Genomic DNA, 23,500 nt, shown 5'->3' with positions numbered 1-23,500 from the left:
CCCCCGACACTTTCTTTGATTTGTGGATTCTCGGGCTCGTGATTAATTCTGAAATATGTTCATTAGGAAGAGAAGATCGAACGCCATTTTACACGTGATGATGGAGTGTGAAAACCGTTTATCAACTCGCTTTCTTCACAAATCCATCTACTGTACTGAACATTAATCACTCCAAAAGTCAGATGAAAAATGTCGATTCATGTGTGATAATGCTGTTGGGATTTTTCATTCTGGATGTAAAGAAAGACAGGACTCGCAGCAATTAATAGCTAACTAAAAGTTGCATTACTTTGCTGAGAAAGATATTTACAACAGAACTGTATCAAAAAGACCAAGAAAGCAAAGAAGGGGACTAAGTTTACAATTAGCCTAGAACAAATCAACAAAGATCAACATAAGACACTGTAATCTTTGAGGTACTTAGAAAATGTTCAGACAAATTTAATGTTATATTTCTCTTGTAATTCAAAATATTTCACCGGATTTTACAGGTCAGGCTAAATCAGGCTGATGAACAGTCCGCTATGAAGAATGCAACACCTACTGAGCTGTATTATATGTACTGTAACCCCTGCTGTGTGATGGGCCCTCTCATATCAAACTATAAAAAAATATATTATACTCATAAATCATGCGGCTACTAAAAGGCCTTTGTTGTACTAAAAACAAAAGCTGTATGCATTGTAAATCTGTTCAACTCGATAGTTTTGCAGTGAAAATATTTGATGACATTTGTTCTTGAAATAAATACAAGGCAAATGTTGAGCTTTTGAACATTTATTTGACGTAAAAACTGAAATAAGGGAGCTTTTGACTGAATTAGCTGCTCAATCAATGACAATACAGATAAGGATATGAAAACATTAGGACTCTGAGCTCCAGTCGGGAATAGAAAAGGTCTTGGACTGTCTTTTCTGCTCTCCAATGCTGTAATCCACGTGGATACTAATGTGCCTGTCACTCTCCTCTGAGGGGAACATCTTCACCTCCCCGGTAACGACCGTGTCCTGCACCACATCCTCGGGGCGGTCCAGGTACAGCACCGCCTGCCTCCAGTGCGTCTCGGGCTTGAACGGAGAGGTCGACAGCACGAGCGGCTGCGGCTTGTCCGGACACGGGAAAGACACCGTGAACCAAACACAGAAAGCGTTCACAGCCGCGCAGCCGAAGGACGAGCATTGGAACTGCCCCTTCAGCTCGCGCAGCTCCTCCGTGGTGACGCTGTTAAGGTCCAGCTCTGCGAAACGAGCGGGGTGGGAGAGAACATCCTCCACGGTCACGGGATTCACGATTATGTCAGAGTTCCTTATGCACTTTTCGGCAAAGTCGTACATGCTCGACATATCCACGCCGTATTGGTCTTTGACGTTGTACCAGAAGTACAGACGCTCCTCCACCACGGGGTCGCTCATCGGCGCGATGTACAGCTCGGCCTTGTTCGGCAGGATGAGACCACCGGGGCTCAGCCACTTGTCCCGCGCGTAGAGCACAGAGTTCAGCATGGACTCGTGGAGCAGCGCGTAGCCCATCCACTCGCTCACAATCACGTCCACAGCCTCCGGGAGCTCCACCGTCTCCACCGTCCCGCGAATGACCTCTATTTTGTCCTGCATGTTGTTCTGTCTGATGATTTTCACCGCTTGTTCCGCTATGGAACAAGCCTCTACGGCGTACACTTTCCTGGCACCGGCTTGGACACAGAACATGCTCAACACACCAGTCCCTGCCCCGACATCCAGCACCACTTTGCCGCGGATAGCCTCGCTGTTCCCCAGTATAGCGGTCCTGTAGGTGCCGGTGCGCACGTGGTCCGCTATCATCTCCTCGTGGATGGTCACATCGGTGTAGCTGTCAAAATAAAGCCGATCCTGGCGGCTTTTGTCCAGTTTTCTTTTCTTTCCAGCGTGAGACATCTCGAGCTCCGTGCTACATGTGCTAATTTTAACACCGGTGTTGTGTTTTCACACACTTCCGGGTGGTCAAAGCTGGGATTTGTAGTTTTTCTTTAGACACCAGAACACGTTAGCTATCGTAAAAATGACAGCAAAACGACTACATTTCCCATAACTAGGGTGAAAATGACGCGGGAACGGTAGCGTTTAATGGCAAAAGTACATTCATTCATTCATGCAAACAGTAAGATTTTTGACATCCTTTGATAAAAAAAAATCAGAATGTAATTTATTTCAGTGAAGAAAAATAATAATAATATAATAATAATAATAATAATAATAATAATAATAATAATAATAATAATAATAATAATAATAATAATAATAATGATAATGATAATTATTATTATTATTATTATTATTATTATTATTTTAGTGTAAAATGTAAAAATTTTACTGTATTAACCTCTTAACCCCCACCAGAACCAAGCACATTTTCTCCAGTTTGGCTCTACCCAAATCTAAAAGCTTCTTGAAAAAAAGTGCCAAAATTGCAAAAAAAAAACGAGGATGAAAATGCAACAAAAAGTGACAAAACAGTGACGTAAAAGTGACATAAACACGTAAAAAAAACACACACAACAAGGACCCCAAAACGCACCAAAAAACAACAAAAACAAGACAAAAAAAAGAGACAAGAAAGTTAGGTCTTGGTTTCCAATTAGGCGTTACACTGGCCTGAATTCTGTTAGCTCCGGTCCAGAAGCTTTTAGATTTGGGTAAAGGCAAACTGGAGAGTGGAGGTGAGATTAATAGAACAGTTCAGCCCTCCTCCCTGTGCCGGAAGTAAATTTTACATTTATTTAGAAATAAATAGTTAGGCTAAATAAATAAAACTAACAGGGGCATGACACAGGCTAACCAGCATTTTTATTGAATTTTTCAACAGCCCCAATTATGTAATCCTCATTGAGGCGAAACTCTGAAAACATAATACAGCCTATTTTGTATGCAAACTCAAAGGTGGAAAATTGTAAACGTTGGTACTATTTATCGATTTATCGATTTAATTATAGTTGCAAATACACACCATGTTTTACAATTTTTTCCCTTTCATTATTTCCATGCATCTTTTATCTATTGCAGCTTCAACACGTGCGATTACTTCTGTTCCATGAGCCCATGCTCTCATTTACCCACTGTACTCCAATTAATACCCAGTCTAATTGCATCTGGAACGTGCAGATTGTCTAACAAGCTCCTCCGTACCTCCACACAGTGCGGCTCCAGCGGTTTTCTTCTCTCTGTGAAGTCATGGCAGACAGAACACAGCTGCTGCTTCTCTCCTCTCTCTCCTCCGGGACCTTCACCCGGCTGTTTCAACCGCGTCCGACAAAACCTGGCGCTGCTGGACAAATGAGAGGAATCCATTTTGCACAGACAGGTATAGGACCACTGTAAGGGAGCTGTAGTTTACTGTTTACATGTTTCATACCATTTTTAGAAGCCCTGCACACTGTCTCAATGTGACTAATCCGTGATCATGTTTTCCAAATCGCACACAGACACACAAACAAAAAAAATCCAATTGTACCGGTGACAGTGGCACAAAGGTCAGGTCTTATATGGTACACATCATTTTAATATTCAGTTTCTATGTATAAATCCTATATAGAAATAATAAACAATATTCTATGTCAAGAGGTATTTTCGAACCAATGCTGAATGATTCACATAAAGAAAATTGCGTAAAAGATTGGAGCTTTACAGATAACGCCTAACTCTACTGATGTGGGCGGTGAGGTAGGTGTACGTGCCTACTGCATATTCGCATGCTTGGTCTAAACTGGAATCCAATGCTCACTTGTGAAGCTCAAATTCTCCAGGGAAACGAGACCTTTAATAATTTAGCTTTAACTACAGCAAAGATATATCTATATATGTTCATTTTCTGTCATCTTTACGGCTAAAATGCTCATCTAAAAGTCTAACTGTTGCTTTATTCGCTTTTACCACATCATGAGAGCAATGGAATGGGTTTGCTGCCGGAGTTTTAAGGGTGAAAGTGAAGTTTCAGTTGCCTTTTTTTGCCTCTCATTGCAACTTACAGCAATAATTAATAATCTACATACACTATATACACTAAAACAGAATGAGGTCTGAACTTTGAACAGATTCGGAACTGTCTGAGGAACTAAACTTCAAACATGACGCCCTGAAAGTAACTGTTCACAATATTTTAGGAGCAAAGTGCAGAGGAAAATTCACCCAGGCAGCACAATAGGATAGATTACCGGAGTGTGAAATACAGACGGTGGAATCAGACCTCACTTGGCGCATGGCAGAGAGAGACAGCGAGCCACTGGCGACACCGCTCTCCTGTCTCTGTTAAACTTCAGGTACAGTCAGTATGAACTCCTTCCTTTGTGACGAGCAGCAGTCCTTTCAATTGGAACCTATGTTGACGCTCACTATATGAAAATGCAAGATTGGTGAGTCTTCATCCACGATAAAGGAGTGCACTCTTCAATGTAACCGTGTGACTCAATGCATGAATTGTGCATAACAACAACAAAAATAGTGAAGGTGTCTGTAAAACATCGTTTCAAGCAATAACTGAACAATTTGGCCAATATATGTAGACTACAGAGATAGATTTGTGTGTGTGTTTTTTACAGTTCACAAATCGATTTATTGCCATGTTTTTCAAACTATATTACCAAATCATTTATATTTTTGACCATATTTTGTGAGCTTCAAAAGTTTGAACTTGAAGTTATTTAAAGGGACTATACAGAGTTTCAAAATGTTAAAAGTAAGTATTTTCATCCCCCTACATCAGGGGTGTCACATTCCAGAGTATGTGAAAAAAAAAGGAAGTCTCTCGCCCATTCCTGTGCAGAGCTATGCATTTTTAAATATAACCAGAATGCTCAATCTAGCCACTACGGGGCGTTGCATTTAAAATAAGGAATGAGTTCCACACATGTCCAGCAGGGCAGCTGTGGCTTCAATAACAGCTTACCACCACCGAGTGTGGAGTGAATGAACAATGACTACTATGTAGTGCTTTGAGGAACTTGTGACACAGGCTTGTAAAGTGCAATACAAGTGTAAGCCGTTGTTATTAATGAAGCTACAGTCAAGTTGGGGCTTTGACCAAATCACAGCTTATTATTATGATTCATTTATTGAAAATATGTTCTCTATTATATGCGACCCGCCATGGGAGCTGAAATTCGGCCCGCGACCCAAAATGAGTTTGATACCCCTGCCCTACATGTTCCAGCCATGTCCTAATGTGTAGAATGAGCCCAGACCGATTCACCACAACTGCCTCTAAAATCCTGCACTGTCACTCAAAAAGTTGTTGTTTCGGGTCCGAAGTGCCGTCATGCACGAGCTTAATATAGAAGCTGCAGTTATGCGTAAGACCTGAGGTGGCAGTAGGGAGCATAAAATGACCAAATTGCATCTAGTCTCTTTAAGCAAATGGATCGACAAAAATCCAATTGGTAATCACATGAATGTAGCACTTTTCTTTTTTTTATGTGACAATATTAGTTATCAAATTACTGGATGGGATTATAGAATAACAGTGGAAAGTTTGTTGTTGTTGTTGCGATGCAAGATGCAATATCGAAACGAATCCACCTTTTCGTTCTGCTTGTGCCTTCTCCAGCTGCAGTTGTTGTGGGCCAGCTGCTGTCGACATGCTCGGCCCCTTGGGAGCCACAGCTACTGTCAGTGCACTGGACCTGTCAGCCACTGCAGCACAGCTCACATGCAATAATAGCCTGCCTCCGCCTGTTCAGGAGATTCAATATGTATACATGCAATCACGGGACGGATACTTCCATGCCCACACGCGCTCTCTGGGGCCCACAAACTACTCCGCAATGTCTGAAGAGGGATTTTGGAAGCACTTATCCATATTCAGAGGACAACCTACAGCACATATAAGTGCATGTGGTGAAGCTATGGAGCGAGTGTAATTTTCAGTCAATACTTCAGGGTGGAAAAGTGTGTAATAATCTAATTATAAAAGGCAAGACAATGGATAGATGTAGTAAATAATGGCATCCATTGATAGGATATGGGACGCTCTTACCTACACATTGCTGTGTTGTGTGCATGTGATGGCACTTCTTGGTCAGGCAGTGGAATCTGCGTTGACCAAGTATTTCAGCATTTAAGAATTGCACATAAACCAGAGTCGCACGCATCAAACTTATCAATGTGCTGAACTGAAGACACTTAAACTGAAAATTTTACCTTGATCCTTCAGCAATTGTTCTGTGTGAAATGTTCCTTTTACATGAAAACTGTATCAGCCGTGAAACTACAAATGCTCATTGTCATTCTTTTGTGTTTAATCACTATAGAAACAACAACAAAATTATGATATAACTATAACTCTGAATGCTGTGCATCTTATAATGACCTTGAGACACACACCAGAGCACCCATTGTACTTCTAATATTGAATGGATGAGCACGGATGCCCACACACAGCCATGATCACCTACACTCCAGAGGAAGGCAGACAAACACTAAAGTCGCAATGGCCTCGCATCGATTGTTCCTGGGATCAATACGGGGTTACTTTGATATCTCACTCTCGCACAGAAAGCTACACAACACACTTTCTCTCCCACATTCACCTTCTTATTCAAGCATTTCAGCAGCAAACACCGCTCATCTGCAGCCCAAAGACAGTTTCACGCATGGATCCATCTGGTCGCCCTCCGCAAGTGCGCCTTATCTACTTCCATGTTTTGACATCTTTCTATACGAGAGCAATATTGGACGGCTCTTATCATTTGGGGAAAGAGTTATAACAAGAGTACAATTTTGCCCCCTGTAGAAATCCTCGCACTGCTAGACCACACTGCTCAGGGCTGTCGAAATCTCCACTCTACTGATCACAAAATAGGATCTTAACGTACTATCCAGAGCAAAAACGAAGTCAAACCATAGAAGTGTATCCAAAACGAGTGAAGCAAATTGAGGAAATAGTCAAGTTTCCCCTATAATTATGAAGTATTGATCAATATTTTTTAATTTCTCTTCAAGTTAGCTCCAAAAAAGTCCCCTCATGTGCCCCTTAACAAATCACTATGCACTGGATCTTGACCTGCCAATCTCGAGCCGCAGTAATCAATTCATTAATTGCATCCCGTTCTGCAGACTCACTTCCTTTATGCCACACTGGTATCAGTTACATTATGCTGCAAATTAGATTGGATTACTTTGTCTTGCCTGCGTATGACAGCCGCTATTGCGCAGTTAAGGGGAAATTATGCTGACTGTATCACACTGAGCTAATTGTCTCTGCTAATAAAGGTTATTTGATAAGTACACAGTTCGTAACACGGGGGATTTCGAGTTTAATAAGTACCGATTGTGTCAAATTAGGTTCAAGGGGAAAATGAATGTTAAATCCAATTTCTTTGAAACAGGGGAAGTGAATTTAAGCAGTCAATTTTGAAGACAGGGATCCAGGGAGGTTCCACTTACAAACCGCGGTGTTGATGATCACGAAGGATTAGCAGATAATCCCTTGTGTGTGAGACACTGTGGGCGAACAACAACACCACTAAGTCAACAGCAGGACACAGAGAAATCTATAGCAGCAAGGGGCAACAGCGTGTGGGCTTGACATTGTAAGATTTGCTGCCAAATGTGAAATTTTGTCTGCAAAATAATGCTCATTTTATGATATCACCACAAATGACGATGCCTTTCTTTACTAAAGATACAAATACAGGGGAAGGGATTTTTTTTTTTATTTGCATAGTGCTCAACGTCAGTGGGTCTCAACTCAATATTTATGTATAGAAAAAGTATGATCACTACAACTAAATTACTGTTATCAGGTTGCTTTTATCATAATTTTATCTTTTGTGGCTTGTTTATATACACATTCATTTCAAGGACCATGCAAATAACTGCACACACATCCCCTCCCTAGCCACGCCCAAATCCTTCTGCGTCTGCCTTCATGACCTTTTCTCAACCTGCCATCCGGCCCTCCAGCACATGTGACCTCGTGTACTGTATATTACCCATGCTTTGATGTTTTTATCTATGTGCTTTGCCTTCATTTTAAAAGGGGCTAGATGCATGTTGGCCATTTTATACTCATTACTGCCACCTCTGGTCATACGTGTAACTGCACCTACTATATTAAGCTCGTGCATGACGGCCATTCGGACCCGAAGTAACAACGTTTTGAGCGACAGTGCAGGATTTTACACATAAGGACATGGCTGGAACATATGGGGGAGGAAAATACATAATTTTAACATTTTTAAACTCCGTATAGTCCCTTTAACCTGATTGAGTTTGCCTTGTGTTCGAAATGTGCGACATGAATACAATACAATATTCTACTTGTCTAAGTTGCATCCCAGGGTGTGAGTCCCAACACCACACTAGTTGCGAACCACTGCTTTATAGTCACTCAACAGTCTTCAAATTGGACATTTTTGTCAGTCAACCCATATTCGGTGCTGTTCTTGGGGTAGACTGACAAAAGAGCGGCTGAACACAGACTCTCCGACCACCAACAACCACTCACTCACACATGGCCTCAAAACAAAATATAAACCCGGACAACCACGAGTACCACTGATAACATTGATCATACTGTACAAATTGAACGGCTGGGGTGCGACTTCATCAAACACATGATTTGTTTTTGAAGTATGTTTGTGCCCATATTATTTATTGGATGGGGCAGCACAGGGTGAAAGGAGGATACGAGTGAGGAGAGACATTGCTCTGTGTACATGGCAGGAGTCTTGGCTGCATCAAGATTTGCTTTTTTAAATGTGAATTTAAAGTAGAGAAGCTAAAATTGAAATGTCAAACATAATGATTTCAAACATTTGACATTTCGTTTTTAAACCGATCAATTTAGCAACAACAATGAGATTAGAGGTAAGTGGGGATAAATAATGCAATAATGCCAGACAGGAAATGGGTTTAGAAAACTAATAATTTCATCAAATGAATATTGATTTGTGGTATTGTCAGGTGCATCTGTTCAGAAAAGAGAACTTGTGAGAGTGCTCTGATTGACTATATGCTCTAAACACTTCCAGGAGTAATATTATTTGGTGTAACAGTACTGTCTAAAGTTTTGGCTAATACTCTCCCCTGATACATGGGAATATAATGAAGAGCTAATGCTGTTTTATACTGACACTGGCAGTGCTAAGGCCCGGATAGTCCATTTTTACAATTTAATCAGTATCACATTATGCAAGGTCACACAGAGTCAAAGAGCTGCGATCTCAACTTCATTTGTGTTTGTTTTTCACTTCAGGCCTGTACTTGGGAGGGTGATAAGATCCCGCTTGTTCTCAGCTGCGACCTTGAGCACTACGAGGTAAAAAATCGATGCCACATCACAAGGACAAGAGGCAGCATTCACTTCGTTTTTGTTTGGGGACAGAGGCTTTTCCATGCCGGGAGAGACAACAAAAGGATGTTATGTTAAGTCGGTGGTTAGTCATTTGTTCAGATATGTAAAAACTGTTTGACACTGAAGTGCTTAGTGGATTACAGAAATTCGTTGAAGAGTTAAGGTTACCAAAAGTATTTCTTGAGCTTTTCCTACACACATAAAGTGAATTAGTGGCAGTACATGCTCAAAAAGAGATGTGGCACTGAGATGATTCACACGTTTCTTTGCAGGTTTTCATGTCGTTATAGTTCTTGCACAAATGTCACACTTCCTGTGCATGTTCAATGGAAAGTGTTAAAAAAGTGTAAAAAAGCAATTTCATCATTTTATTGCAATACTCAATCCTAAAGGAGTCAAAAGCTGGTCTTCTATTTTGAAGTCCCAGATATGCATAATAATCATTACAATATTACTTTACATTATGAGCTTTAAGCAACACAAATACAATTTATGTTATGTCTCCAAGAAGCTTAAACAAATATACAATCAGTACATTTTCTGTTCTATAATTCTGTAAATTCTAATTATCTTATTATCTTATTATCCTAATCACACATTTGTTGAGTTTCTTCCCCGTGAAAGATAGATCCAGTTTGGTTAAGAGACTGGATCTCCTAACCTAAGAGAGACTGGTGAAGAGAAGGTGCTGGAAGGTGCTGACTGGAGCAGATTTAACTGCACCGTTTTGCTGTCCGCACGAAAAGCACAAATCCACGGAGCATAACAGCACAACTGCTAATTGTGAGACCGTGTCTAATTGTGCACATGGATTAGTCTCCAGCATCCCCCCAGTTCACGTGGGTTTGTGAAATTAAAGACCAGACTTTGTCTTCAGCGTTTTATAACACTTTTCATAACCACATTGTATATACAAAAATGGACAGATAAGTCTATTGGATAAAAGAACTATGAATATGGTTGGCCAAAACCTTGCCCTGAGCAGTGTATTAACCTTCTGAAGTAATAAAACAAAGCTCTATTTACTAATAATCCTTGGGTGGTTTTGAAGACAATATAATAATTTCTATTTTGTCTTGCCTCAAGCAGATGCAGCTCTTTGTAACTTCCACGCCTTAAGACAGTGCCTTGGGGCTGAATAACAACTTAAAAACTTCTGTGAATACAAACATACAGAGTTTTCAAATTTGCTTGTGCTTTGTTTTCAGCAACAGAAAAGGTACACACTGTTGTCTGTAGGGTAGAAATGTGCCCTTTGCCCACCCTGTATTGCCACAATACTGGGTTGCAATGTGAGCCCATGAAAAGTGTGACGTCACATGACATCCAGGAACTTTAAATGAACTTCCTGATCAATTAAGACCAAATAAAAGAAACAAAACCACGTCGCTCTTGAATATACAAATACATATATTTTCTTTTCATTCATTCAATATAGCATTGTGAATAGAAAAAAATATCTGATGAGTCAATCAAGAGTTAATGTGATATTTCTGTGTGATTTGGTGTTTTAAAACAGCTTTTTGCAAAACGCTGAGTCAGGGTCAATCAGCAAATCCATTTTAGTTAAAGCAGAACTAAGTAACTCATGCACCTAGAGGCCATAAACACCACTGCAGGTGTTGTAGCATGTTGTGATTTTTGTCTGTGAGAGTAAATACTACGCTGACAGAAAACACAAAGGGAGAGATGGATATTGAACATCCAATTACATAATGGAGATCATTTTTGTCACTCAAACTTGGCTGTAAATACTGTTTAAGTGGCGCTAGCCCGCAGTTGGCTTTGCCCGTTAGCCTGTTAGCTTCTTCTTCGTGATTCCATTAGTGTGTACTGGTGACTCCTACTCGGAGGCAATTGTGGTTTTCTGGCTAGAGACACCAGGGGGAGATGAAAGACCCCCAATCATCCCATTAAAACTTGTATTACCTCCAGAGGGACTACCAAAAGGATTTATTAAGGTAAACAAGTTACTTAGTACTGCTTTAAAAGGGTTTAAGATTTATTGGACCAGGAAGTGGAGTGATGACATCATGTTTGACTTGCCTATTGCATATTCTGGGTAGTATAGTCGAAGTAGTGTACAGTATAGTCTATCTCCAACAGCAGCCATTACAGTTTTGATGCTGTGATATATAGTAGTATAACTACAACTACAAGTACAAGTATATCAATGGCTATTTTGAAAACGGTAAGCCTTTATCATCTGGACATTTTTCCGTTCAAGTTTACTTTATTCACAGTTGGTCGATGCAGAAAGTAGAATCTTGTGGCATCCTTAGCAATTCCACCCACTTCTAGTATAAAACTAAGGCTACACAGTTGGATTTCCTGCTAAAATGACCTCATTTGAAATGTTTTCTAGTCACTTTGAGCTCACTTCTCGTTGTACTTGTGAATCCACTGAGCCGTGTCTTTATATTCCAACTGTGTTCCTCCCAAACAATGACATCATCCATCTCCAGCCAGCGCCCGCCTCCACTTAGCCGTCTAATTGGGGAGGCCGAACGAGCCCGGGGAAACATTTCACTGCATTTGTAAATGGCTACTGCGGGCCACTGCTCAGGGCATTTAGTTAAAGTTGGTCATTCCGCGTCCCTCGAGAGTTGGTAAAGAGCTTTTTCTATCGCCTGCAAGAAAAGTGTAAAGACATACAATGCGCTATAGATGACAGGACGGTGTTGGGAGCGTCCCTGGATGCTCCTCAAATGGCCATTTGCACAGTGAGAAGCTAGTAATGCCCCACTGCATCTGGCTAATAAGGTGTAAATAATAGGCCCTGCTCGCTGCTTTGGTTTCTCCGTATTCTGGCCTAACAAGAACGTATCCCCATTGCCTTCTGCACGGGGCTTCTACCTGTCCAGTTTCCCCATAGAGACGAGCCGACTTTAGCCGACCTGAGGCGAGCCATTGTTCGCGTCGTAAATCAATGTGAACTCACTCGTGGCATTTTCAAAAACACTGTAACCATGGGAAGTACGTTGCAAAAGGGGGGAAACAATAGTCAGGCGTGCCACCGTTGTAATGTTTTTGAAAGCTGAGTGCAGCGACGTCATGTCAGCAGCCAAAGGTGAAAGTGACCATCAATTATTTTGACTCGTCGTGTGACATTTTTAGAGAGAACACACCTTTTGGAAATATGTGTCAGTGTTTTTTTTTTTGGATCTAAAGACCATGACTCGGCTGGTGAGAAAGGGAAGCGGTTCAATGCAACCAAATCCAAAGCACTTGGTTCCACGTGTGCATTGCATCACAAATAAAGCCCCTAATTACAAATGCATTAAACCTCGACAAATGCCCATTAGTTTTAGTGATGAGGCAAATGCGGCCCTAATGTTTTCACAAGAGGATGAATAAATAAGGCTGGTGAAAAAGGTGGCTTAACCGCTTTTTATTGTGTTCCTTGTAAAATAAATATGTCTATGTGGAAAGAGTAAAAAAGGTTAAAATGCAAAATACATATAGATTTTGATTTGAGACATAGAGCTGTAGACGTTTCTTCTGCCTTCACTTGTAAACTATACTGCAATGTTTCCCCTCGTGTGAGTATACAATCCTATTCCCCCCATTGTTCTTCGCGCCTCAGGTGTGTGACATGTACAGACAGACTCTGAATGCAGCGTCTGCTTTGTGTATGTGACACAATGAGACCTTGCAACATCCAAATGAGCTGCTCCTATAATGAGTCCTCAGGCTGCGGTGTCGGCTACAATAGGAACTAATTTGCCAACGCGACCTTTACAACCTTTCAATACATTTCTCACCAAAAGATAGCATTCTGTTGTCTGCCGGAGAAATGCATCCCGTCTCTTGTTGTAAAACATTATTATTGTCTTGTTGAAGGTAAGGTATGTCATTCTTCTTGTATAGAAGTGGAACTTTTTTTTGGATTGCCTTACAGATGCCAATAATGCTAAACATAAAGAAGAACCTTTGATAAGTCTTGGAGACTGTTCAGCTTCAGCAACCTTAGCTTTGTTACAAAATTCTATAGATAGATGGGCTTTATTTGTCATCATGCAATATAACAACTTCTTTTTTTGAGTTTGAATTTAGCTGGTGCAATCTTTGTATTATGACGATTTTGGTTTTATTTACCGTTATTGTTTTAATTATCTCTTGTGGGTCCAAGGACATTTTTCTTAGCATTATTTGTTTTTGTCCAAGAGCTTGCAAGCTTGTTGTACCATAATGACAGTGACCCTTATAGTTGTAAAACTATCTTACAAATGTATGCCTGTGAAGAACTGTGATCATAGAAATTTGTGAGCGTGTACATGTAGCATGTATGATGCTGCAGCCAGAGAATAGTGGTCGATGATAGGCTAGGTTCATCAGAAGGCGGGGTTCGGCTTGGAGGAAAATGAGGCGCTTTATGAAAACAGACACAGTATTGCAGTATTTCTTGTTGTGCATTGTTTTTACAGTGAAAGCGGGGAGACCATAGTTTGAGGACAGTTGCTTTATAGATTAGGTTAGATTAGATTAGATTTAACTTTATTGTCCACCGAGGTGGAAATTTGTCTTCTACTTCTGCTTTTGTGTAGAAGAAGAACTTGATTTGTATACCGCCTTTCACATACATGGTAACAAGTGCTTTACATGAGACGATTTTACATTCACTCTATTCTCAGCGTATAGGTTCAGTTTCCCCTGGGGGAGATTGACAGAAGCGCTTTTGTGACTGCACACATCTGCACCAACGACACTTCAACTGCCAAGTACAGAAGATGACTCATGAACCTTCATTGAAGATCTGCACCAACGATCCCTCTGACAACTACCATTCATTCACACACCATTCATCCTTTCCAATTGTACATGTTGTTAGTGGTAGGGGAAACTGGAGTACCCGAAGGAAACCTTCGCAGACACAGGGCGAACAAGCAAACTCCACCCAGAAAGTCCCTGTCCAGGTGGGAATCAAACCCAGGACCTTCTTCCTGGGAGGCAGGAGCGCTAACCGCTGCACCATCATGACAAATGTATTTTTGTCCTTAGACTTTTGTCCATAAAGTCTATGGACAAAAATAAATTAAAATTTGAAATCACAGATGAAAGGTTGTGATGATGAAAGAAATTAAATGATATAATGCTCATGTTATAATGTTATGTCCTGCTTGGTGTCATGTGTGCATGTTTAGCAATCCTGCATATTCAATGAGCCTCCCTCTTCCACACTCATACCAGCCCAAACGCCAGACCGTACTCCGATATGCAGCACAAAACAATAACTGCTATCATAATTAATAGGAGCACCTTCTGGACACATACTGTACATTACTTTAAGTCATACAACACACATATCAAGGCGAAGGGGTCCTAAAGTAGTTTTAAAAAGCCATACTAATACTCCACTGGTCTCGCTCCTTCATGTGTGGCGTCCACAGTCCCGTCCTGGCCAGCTACTGTCTCTGCTTTTCTTCAAGGTGACTAATTTCATTCCAGTGATTTGAGTGACCTTTGCCAGAGCTGTTCTGATGCCAATGATTTCCTGTCGGTTTGCCTCAGCAGCCGGAGCTAACGGAGCAAGTGCTGCAGTGCTCTGTTTTATGTTCCCCAGATCGCGGATTAGAAGTGAAGCGAGCTGTAAAGATCCCTGAGTGACAGACGAGCACACAGGCAAATAACAACAAATTGAGTGAAAATATAGATGGTACTTCTTAAAGCTGTTGTTAAAGGAAAGGCTGACATGGTTTTCCATTACTAATGTCCTTGCTTAATCTCTAAAGACTTTTTGGACATTTTTACCAAGAGCAAAAGTGCGTATTCATTTTGCATTGTTTTATACAAGAAACCATTTGGTGACACAATACCTGCATCTGTCCAGGCTTACTGTACTGGCTCATGTACTGGTTGCATTGACTTGTGCACACACTTATAGCTGGAGTAGTAGCTGAAGATAAGAAGATCATGGTGACTTCACTGTCGAGCCACCCATTTGGTTTCTCTAGCCCGTAATAACGCCAGTCAGTGCAGTGTGCAGTCACCCTGGCATTCCACCAAAGACTGTTGATGGCCCAGCTGTGTCTTTTATGTTTTAGTTTTTTATGGTAAACAGTTAACATTTTACAGGGTATGTTTGTTTGCAGATCTCCGAATATTAGCATATTGGTAGCATGTCAGTCTGTCTACATGTGTGTGGTGATTAAAATGTTCAATAAAAAGTTCCATGGGTGTTAGGCCTGTCACAATAACAAATTTGAAGTTCAATACATCAAGGCAGGAAAGTATTGCGATAAGCGATATAATTGATTCGATACTGTCAACTCTCAGGCATGAAAATGACAGTAAACCTTTGTTCTAAAAGTGCACAATCATATCCTAAAATACCAGTCAAGCGGCAATAAACATGTAATATAATGAAACTCAATTTGCTTCAGTTAAAAATCAAAGTTTTACAAAGAAGGAATACAGGGAAGTGTTAATAAATGAACAGACGATAAATATCGAGCTCAAAAAATTTATTGTTTTTCTATTGAGCGATAAGTCGATATAGTATTTATCGTAACAGCCCTACCTATATCGTACACTACAGTGGTCAGGCCACATAGTCAGAGAACAGCTGAATGGGTGTGTCAGAAACGCTTTGCCTTTCATTTGCCTGTTGTGCCTGTGATTATGTATTACTACTGTTAAAAAGTCTTGAATATTGGCTGCTTACTTCTAGGACAAAAGCTCTATCGGCTCTTGGGTTTCAAACCTAAAATAAAGGTATGGGTTGCACAGGTAAAACCTCTGATAAACACACCCAGCGGTATATTTCACTACATTGATCACTTGTCATGTAGACTTCAATACGCAACCCTCATTGAAATATATTAGGACTGTTTTAGGCAATCAGTTAAATTGAAATTATCCAGTCGAGCTGATTCAAATGTTCTAAACTTTGTAATTATTTTTTTTTATTGCAGAAATCCATTGTTTCCGGAGTTTGTCGAACTTTGTTTTTACAAAAGCACCAGAGTTGTGTGATCTGCGGGGAGGAGAAAGTAATAAGGTGTGTGTGTCAGTGTGGCTCTATAATGATTCAGGGGTTAGAGGCTATGGGGTGGACAGTCAGTCACAAACCTTGATCGATCCTCTTGAGACAAATTAGTCTTTCAGCACCTGTAGTCAGTAGTCGTCAAGTGTGTAGCCAGACTATCTATTATCAATAGAGAATTGCAATAAATGATCAAAGAATAGAAAGGGAATACAGTATAAATTCTGAATAAAGCAGTTCTGTCATAAATTATCTTTTTCTGGAACTATCCCTACACTTTTAAGACCACAGTAGAATTCCACTGTAGACTTTAAAAGGGAGCCCACAGTAGTCCACAGATGTAACACCATGCTCCCAGAAGAAACCAAAATTCTGCTGCATTTCCAAAAAAAAAAGGGCCTTATTAACAAAGAGAAATGCTGTTCCCTGTGTGTGCACTCGGGGCTGCGAGGGGAGCACTCTGCAGGAGTCGTGTCTAACAAAAGAGCTGTCTGAGGCAATGGGCCCCACAACAAGACGAGCACAGCACACAGTCATGTTTCAGGAGCTTCTGACCTGTCACTGGGCTAAACTGAAGCATAGTCGTAACCTTAGCTTGCCTGGGAGCTCCACCCTGGAACAGTGGGGTTATTTGAGGTAATGGAGATGCAAAGGTTTTTGTGCAGCGAGATCAATAAATTATTTGGAGTAATTGCAGACACTAAAAGTAAACATGTCACACGATGAATTGGTTAAACTAGTCAAAACAGGTGGCAGAAATCCTTTGTTTGCATTTCACTGTACAGCACACACATATATAGCATGGTCATAGAATGGAAACAGCATAGATGGTGGCACGGTGTGTGGAGTTTGCATGTTCTCCCCGTGTCTGCGTAGGTTTCCTCCGGGTACTCCGGTTTCCCCCACCACTAAAAACATGCACAATAGGCCAGGATGAATGATGTGTGTGAGTGAATGTATGGTGGTGGTCAGAGGGTCCGTTGGCGCAGACGTGTGTAGTCGCGAAAGCGCCTCTGATAGTCTCCCCCAGGGGAAACTGAAGCTACAAACGTAGTTTACCACCACCAAGTATGGAGTGCATGTACAATTGTCTCATGTAAAGCGCTTTGTGACTATGTCTGTGAAAGGCGCTATATAAATAAAAATCTTCTTCTTCTTCTAGATTTGGAAATAACACGGTAAATACATAGGAAAATGAGACACCGTTAACTTTGTCGTGGTAATTATATATGACAAAATGGTAATGCCCTAAATAAGTATAAATAATCTAAATTACCAGGAATAATGGTCAGTATTTTCTCTAGTATCTATCTGACTATCTAGTAACCATCTACCTACCTATCTATCTATCTATCTATCTATCTATCTATCTATCTATCTATCTATCTATCTATCTATCTATATGGGGAACCCAATATGTGGTATCTTTCATGCCAATGTTATTACACATTTTCCTGTATGGAGAATTATGGCATTGTGGAGAACATTGTGTGGTAATGGCCAGCAGCAGTCCATAAAACAGACACTATCTAAAAATCTGGCCACATTCGTTGTTAAGGACGTCCCCAGTGAAAATGCACAGGGTCTGCCGGTCCCTGGGCCACAGAGGGGATACAACTCAGAGACCACTGGGCAGGATGCCTCGCCCTGCTCCGGACTGTCGCTAATGAGATCCTGGAGGAGCGGTAATGGACACGAGCGTCAGCAGAGTGCACAAGCCTAAGGCTGGGCAATGAATTTAGACCTTAAAGTAATGATAGAGTTATTACAAATCTTAACAAGCAACACATTTTACTGCAATGCTTGGAAAGTATAGAGACTAGTGATATGAGGGACGACAAAGAAACTAAAGCTTGCTAGCCATAGTCTCCTTTCGATAACTTCACACTAGCCTGGTTGTAAGAAGTGCTCAAAGGTTGAGAAAAGTACTGGCTGTACTTTTAAAACATTTTTATATGATATCTGCACTGCTTTAAGAAATGTATCAACTTGGGCTTGATTCGTGAAGACCTTAGGTATTTGCTTGGTTAAAGTAAAAGCGATATAATTTTAAACACATGGAAATAGTCACAATAATCAGGAATTCTGAAAAGTTGTGGTAGCGTAACTTAGTAGCGTCAAGCTAAAGGTAATTCCTCAACAATAGTGTTTGGTGTTCCCCAACGTCAAAATCAAGAGACCCACTAAAATAAGTATCGTGTCACAGCTAATTGGCCATTTGTTTTGACAGCATACAGCAGCTTATTTGGATAATTATTACAACAAGATGTTTGCCAAGTATCTTCTGCTGACAGTTACCCACAAGGAGCGCAGCTGAGTTGGCAAGCTTTAATTGGGTGAAAGCCACTGTTTGCAGAATAATAGTAAGACAAAAGTCAGTGTAACATCGCATCGCGGTGTCAGCCGAAATAACTGGAAAGATATTGAAATAAAGATAAGGAAGATCGGAGAAACATTTATGTCAAATATCCAATCACAGCAGGAAATAATCTCTAAAGAGAATTGATTTTAAAATGAGGAAATAATCTTTTGTCAGTATGTTGTATATGTGGGAACTTTATGTAGGTGTGTCTTCGATAAAGCGGTACCTGTTTTTGCTTTCATCTTAAACTTCCCACTGACTTTGAATGCAGCTCCTGTATTGGCCGCCCACTTGACTTTATTCAAAGCGACCGCGGCTCCACAGTGAAGCTCTTTGTGGAGAACAAACCTGACAAGTTCTACCTCCACCTTTTAAGATACAGACCGAGGGAACAGCCGCTCTGAAAAATACATGGAGAACTGGTGTAGCGCTCAGACTTCAGGTGTTGAATGTCACTGGAGCGGAGTAATACAGAAATGTACAGGCGAAATAATCTGGGGGAATAAAAGGCTGATGGAGTATTGGCTAAATTAAACAACGCAAATCTACCTGGAGACATTTTACATGGGAACGGGATCTCGAGTCCTATGCTAGATGATCCATCCTGTATGTAAATCACTGGATGCTGATTGTGACCGTAAACGGAAAAGCAATGTCGAAAGAAATAAAGATTATACTCAAGACATTGCAGCAGTAATAAAATGTACTGTACTGTCCCGGTGAGAAATCTACTCCCACAGCCTTGTACAGTGGAGGTATTATGTCTTACAAGACAAAGCTCCTGTCACCTCAGCCGTATAACAGGCAGCTTATCGGTGCCTGTGTCGCCGTCTTTATCGGGACAGTGTGTGTGACTGACAGGCCACTGTATTGCATAATATTGGTCCATAATGGAGAGACTGAGAGATATGGGCTGTAATTGGGGGACAGGCCGTGGCATTCTTCTACATGGAGAGGAGTCCGGTCAGAATAATCTTTTAAAACACAGGACATGGATAAGGCCAGTCATTTCTCCGCTCCAGCGGACGGAACACCTGGACTTGGTGGAAAACATTTACAAAGCTGACAATAAATGGTTTGTCTTTTATAATTGTGTATCATCCTTGTGTCTGGTCAAGTCAGGGAGTGTTAAGGTTAGGAAAAAGCTTTAGGCCAGTCACATTAAAGGATCTGTATCATGCTATTGGCCCCACACTCTGGGGGTATTTTTGATAAGGATATAGCAAAACAACATGGCTAAAAGCTCCAAAAAGTCGATTTTGCATGATATAGGCCCTTTAAAAGCTATTTCTGAGCTTATAAATGTTGAGAAAAGCAGCTTCATAAATGATGTATAACTGGTTAATAGTGTGTTGTAGTAGCGTGTAGAAGACAAGAAATAAAGCATCAAGACAAGAAATGGCCCTGGGTGGTGGGTTGCGCATTTGCCTATATGCCTTTTGGTGTTACTAAAAGGAAAAAAGACAATGCTTAAGCAATAAATAAGCTAAAAAAAAAAGCGCTACATTTTCACCTGACTTTGCTTCCCGTCCAACGTATGGTGTCATTTGTTGTAAAAATGCTTGTGGAGTTGCATAAGCATATCTGACTCTCTAAACTTGTCTTCCTTAGTTAAGACTGTTGACATCACATTTACAACTGCACGGTTTTGTCTTTGTCTGGATATTTCAGCTCAGCTCTTACTCTCTTACATCTCTGACATGTTAGAGCCGTATGAACCATCTCGGGCCCTGAGAACTTCAGGGAGGGGCCTCCTGGTGGTTCCCAGAGTCAATAATAAACACGGTGAGGCTGCGTTTCAGTTTCATGCAGCTAAAATCTGGAACAGTCTTCACGAGGATGTGAGACAGGCCTCAACTCTGACAATGTTCAAATCCAGGCTGAAAACAGTTCTTTTTACCAATGCATATAACTGAAAGTATTTATCTGCACTCTCGCCTTTTACTGTAATTGATTAATTTTATGTTGATGTTTTTATTGATTCTATTTGTTTTCAACTGTGAAGCACTTTGAATTGCCTTGTGTATGAATTGTGCTCTACAAATAAACTTGCCTTGCCTTGCCTTGCCTTGCCTACTCATCAGGCCCAACGGCACGTCTTTTCTCATCGAGTAACTGTGCTCCCGTGTCTGTAAGTGTCAGCCTGCAGCCCGTTACAGCAGTATCCAGCGGAAGGAGGAGGAGTTCCATTATGACTTGCCCTTGGCCCTGTGCGCGGATCCAGACTCGGGCCTCTGAAGACCAGCTGATTTAATATGGCCCGGAGAAAGCAGTGCATTGTAGGAAAATCCTCGCTCAGTGGTACTTTTTCAACCTTTCAGATTGCGACATAATGCTGCACAGGCCGCCTGGCTATCGAATTCACTTAGGGGGTGACAATAGTGCTTTGTGTGGGGCATACTACAAGATTTTTCCTATTTTACTTCAGAGGACATCATTTCGAAGTATTTCCAATACACAAGAATGCCAAGGAAGTGTAAGCATCGCATACTTCCATGTGTCCTTGAACAGGCCACAACCATATTACAATGAACACAATAGTGTGACTAATAAATGAAAGACGCTGTAGACACTGAATGGCAGCCACATCTTTTCCGTGTCTGAGGACAAATTAGCTAAGAAGCCACATCTGCCCTGGAGCAAAAAGACAGAAGCTGCAAATCTGTGGCATTGGCTTCTCCACTCGCCTCCATTCACTCACACAGCATATAGACACAGAGACAGAGACTTGGACCTGAATTTTATGGATCCCTGGGTGATAACACCAAGCTTAGGTCATCTAGGTCATTTGAACGGTCTCTCATCCAAGTCAGACCTGAGCTTGCGTAGGTTTGCAGACCAGATTGGGCATTTTCAAGGTGCCACAGAAGTAAATATCACCAGTGTAACTGAACAGTGGATGCCTGAATGCAAATATCGGACTAATGTTAATTGCTACATATTTTGTTTACTGGATAGCATCTCAGTATTGAAATAAATGAAAAAATGTAGTCCAGTCCCACACTGACTAGAACTGAGAAGGACCTCTGCACTCTCTGTGACATGTTGGTCGTATGCGCGTGCAATAAGTGCAATGCTTCATTCTTCAATGATATAATACATCCTAATCCAAAGGACAAGAGATAGAGATTAACCCTGGAGATCTATGTGGGCGACAGGTCAAGTGTTTGATAGGAATTAGCACAGGGCACGAGGTCGCAGGCTCTGCACATGTGAGCACTTACTGGAGTCAATGGAGCAGGTAAACAATGTTTCAGACATTGTCCCACACTGGCAAAATAGGTTATATGTTCATGGTTAATACAATTTGAGTCAACCATTTTCTACGAGGAATGCAATTTGCTTTGTATTCTCAGTTTGCAGCAATAAATACAAATGTTGGATTGTCTTCCCAGTTTGGGTTGAGCCGCAGTCATAGTACTGTGTTATAATGTATTGACTATCATAATGACAGCAGTACCCAGAGGAAACCTACGCAAACACGGGGAGCACATGCACGCTCCACACAGAAAGGGGAACCTGGGACCTTCCTGCTGAAGCACGAGCACTAACCGCAGTGCCTCCATCTTGCTTCTTACTTGCTTCTAATAAAACAAGTCAGGCTTCCTTCTTGTGTGGGATTATCATGTTCATCTTGCTTTTGGGGTTAGAGTTGTAGATAGAAGCCTCGCACAGACTGTAGTGAGGTTGAAATAGGACAGTAGAGGCATATCATTTCCAGCAGAATGTTGTGAGTCTTTTAAGGGTCTCTGAAGTGTGATTGGGTTTAGAGGACAGAGCGAACAGTCTACACAAACGAGAGCAGTGACGCCTGAGAACATCGGCCCCAGTCCATACAGAGCCAAGGCATTGATCAAACTCGCATCTATAATGAACTGAAGGCAGGGCGACAGCGGTATCATCTGTCCCTGAGCCCACCAAAGACTCCATACAGTCTCCATGATAGCTGTCCCTCTTTAACTTTACATCACACCACTCTGTATACAAGGAAGATATCAAAAAGATATCAAAGCTCATGGTAGATTCAGTCAACATACTTCAACAATAGGAGTAAGAGACTGGCAGGACTTAAAGCTTCAGTAGAAGACATTACTATTCTACAAGCGAGTAACTAGCAAAGGCTCAGCTGGACTGTGTGCATACATGATTCATATGGATTACACAGACAGAGGGGGTGCAAGACGACCTCCCTCTGAGCAGGAGCTAAATCACACCAACACATGTTGAAAGCACATTCTCACTGCTACAAAAGTGGGATGATTTCTTATTTAAAGGGACACAGTAAAAGTCCCGATTATTTTGTCACAGGATCTCCTGAACAACAATAAAAATCTTCCCTTCCCTTTTTCTTGCACTGTCAGGAATCATACGACTTGCTAACTTGTACGATTTGCAGCTCAGGACAAAAAGCAGAATTAAAAACAAGAAGAAACAAGCTGTGTGTGAACAGCTCACAACAAAAGACCAGGATGAACAACTTTGGTAGAATATTCGAGTGTGGCAGTGTGCAACGCAAGTAAAGTCTGGTTGATGTGTTAAAATAAAGGGAGTTGTAGGAAGTAAAGATTAAAATATGTTATAGTGGTAATTGTCTATCCCCCTAACACACGTAGCCACTCAGCTACAGCTGCTTCTTTAATAAGGGCCACCGATCCCTGCAGCGCTTCATGTTGTTTGACTAAATGAACATTTCCAGTTCGTCATTTGCCCTTTTCTTAACCTTGTTGCATATCAAAACCACTTGTCTATTTAACCATAAAGTGTCTGTCAAAAGCAGGAACCGTACCTTGTTTTATAGTTGCGGTTTAAAGAGGGTTCACAGAGTCATG

General features: G+C 41.1%; 2 protein-coding genes across 2 annotated transcripts in view; one reads left to right on the top strand and one right to left on the bottom strand.

Annotated features, from left to right (window-relative positions):
• Window positions 1-22,883, top strand: part of nrros (negative regulator of reactive oxygen species) — a 326,601-nt gene extending 303,718 nt beyond the window's left edge. Inside the window, exon 4 of the transcript XR_013793850.1 lies at window positions 22,872-22,883. The gene's annotated coding sequence lies outside the window, so the exon portion shown is untranslated. The remainder of the gene's footprint in view (window positions 1-22,871) is intronic.
• On the bottom strand, window positions 840-2,074 carry prmt6 (protein arginine methyltransferase 6). The gene has a single exon (XM_079576474.1). The coding sequence runs from the start codon at window positions 1,911-1,913 to the stop codon at window positions 864-866; it is 1,050 nt and encodes a 349-aa protein (XP_079432600.1). The 5' UTR covers window positions 1,914-2,074; the 3' UTR covers window positions 840-863.
• Window positions 22,884-23,500: the final 617 nt, after the last annotated feature.

The sequence above is a fragment of the Gobius niger genome (genome assembly GCF_951799975.1).
Source record: "Gobius niger genome assembly, chromosome: 18".
In the NCBI taxonomy this organism is placed as follows: Eukaryota; Metazoa; Chordata; class Actinopteri; order Gobiiformes; family Gobiidae; genus Gobius; species Gobius niger.
The sequence above is the reverse complement of the archived record's forward strand: the minus strand, read 5'-3'. Positions and strand labels throughout refer to the sequence as shown.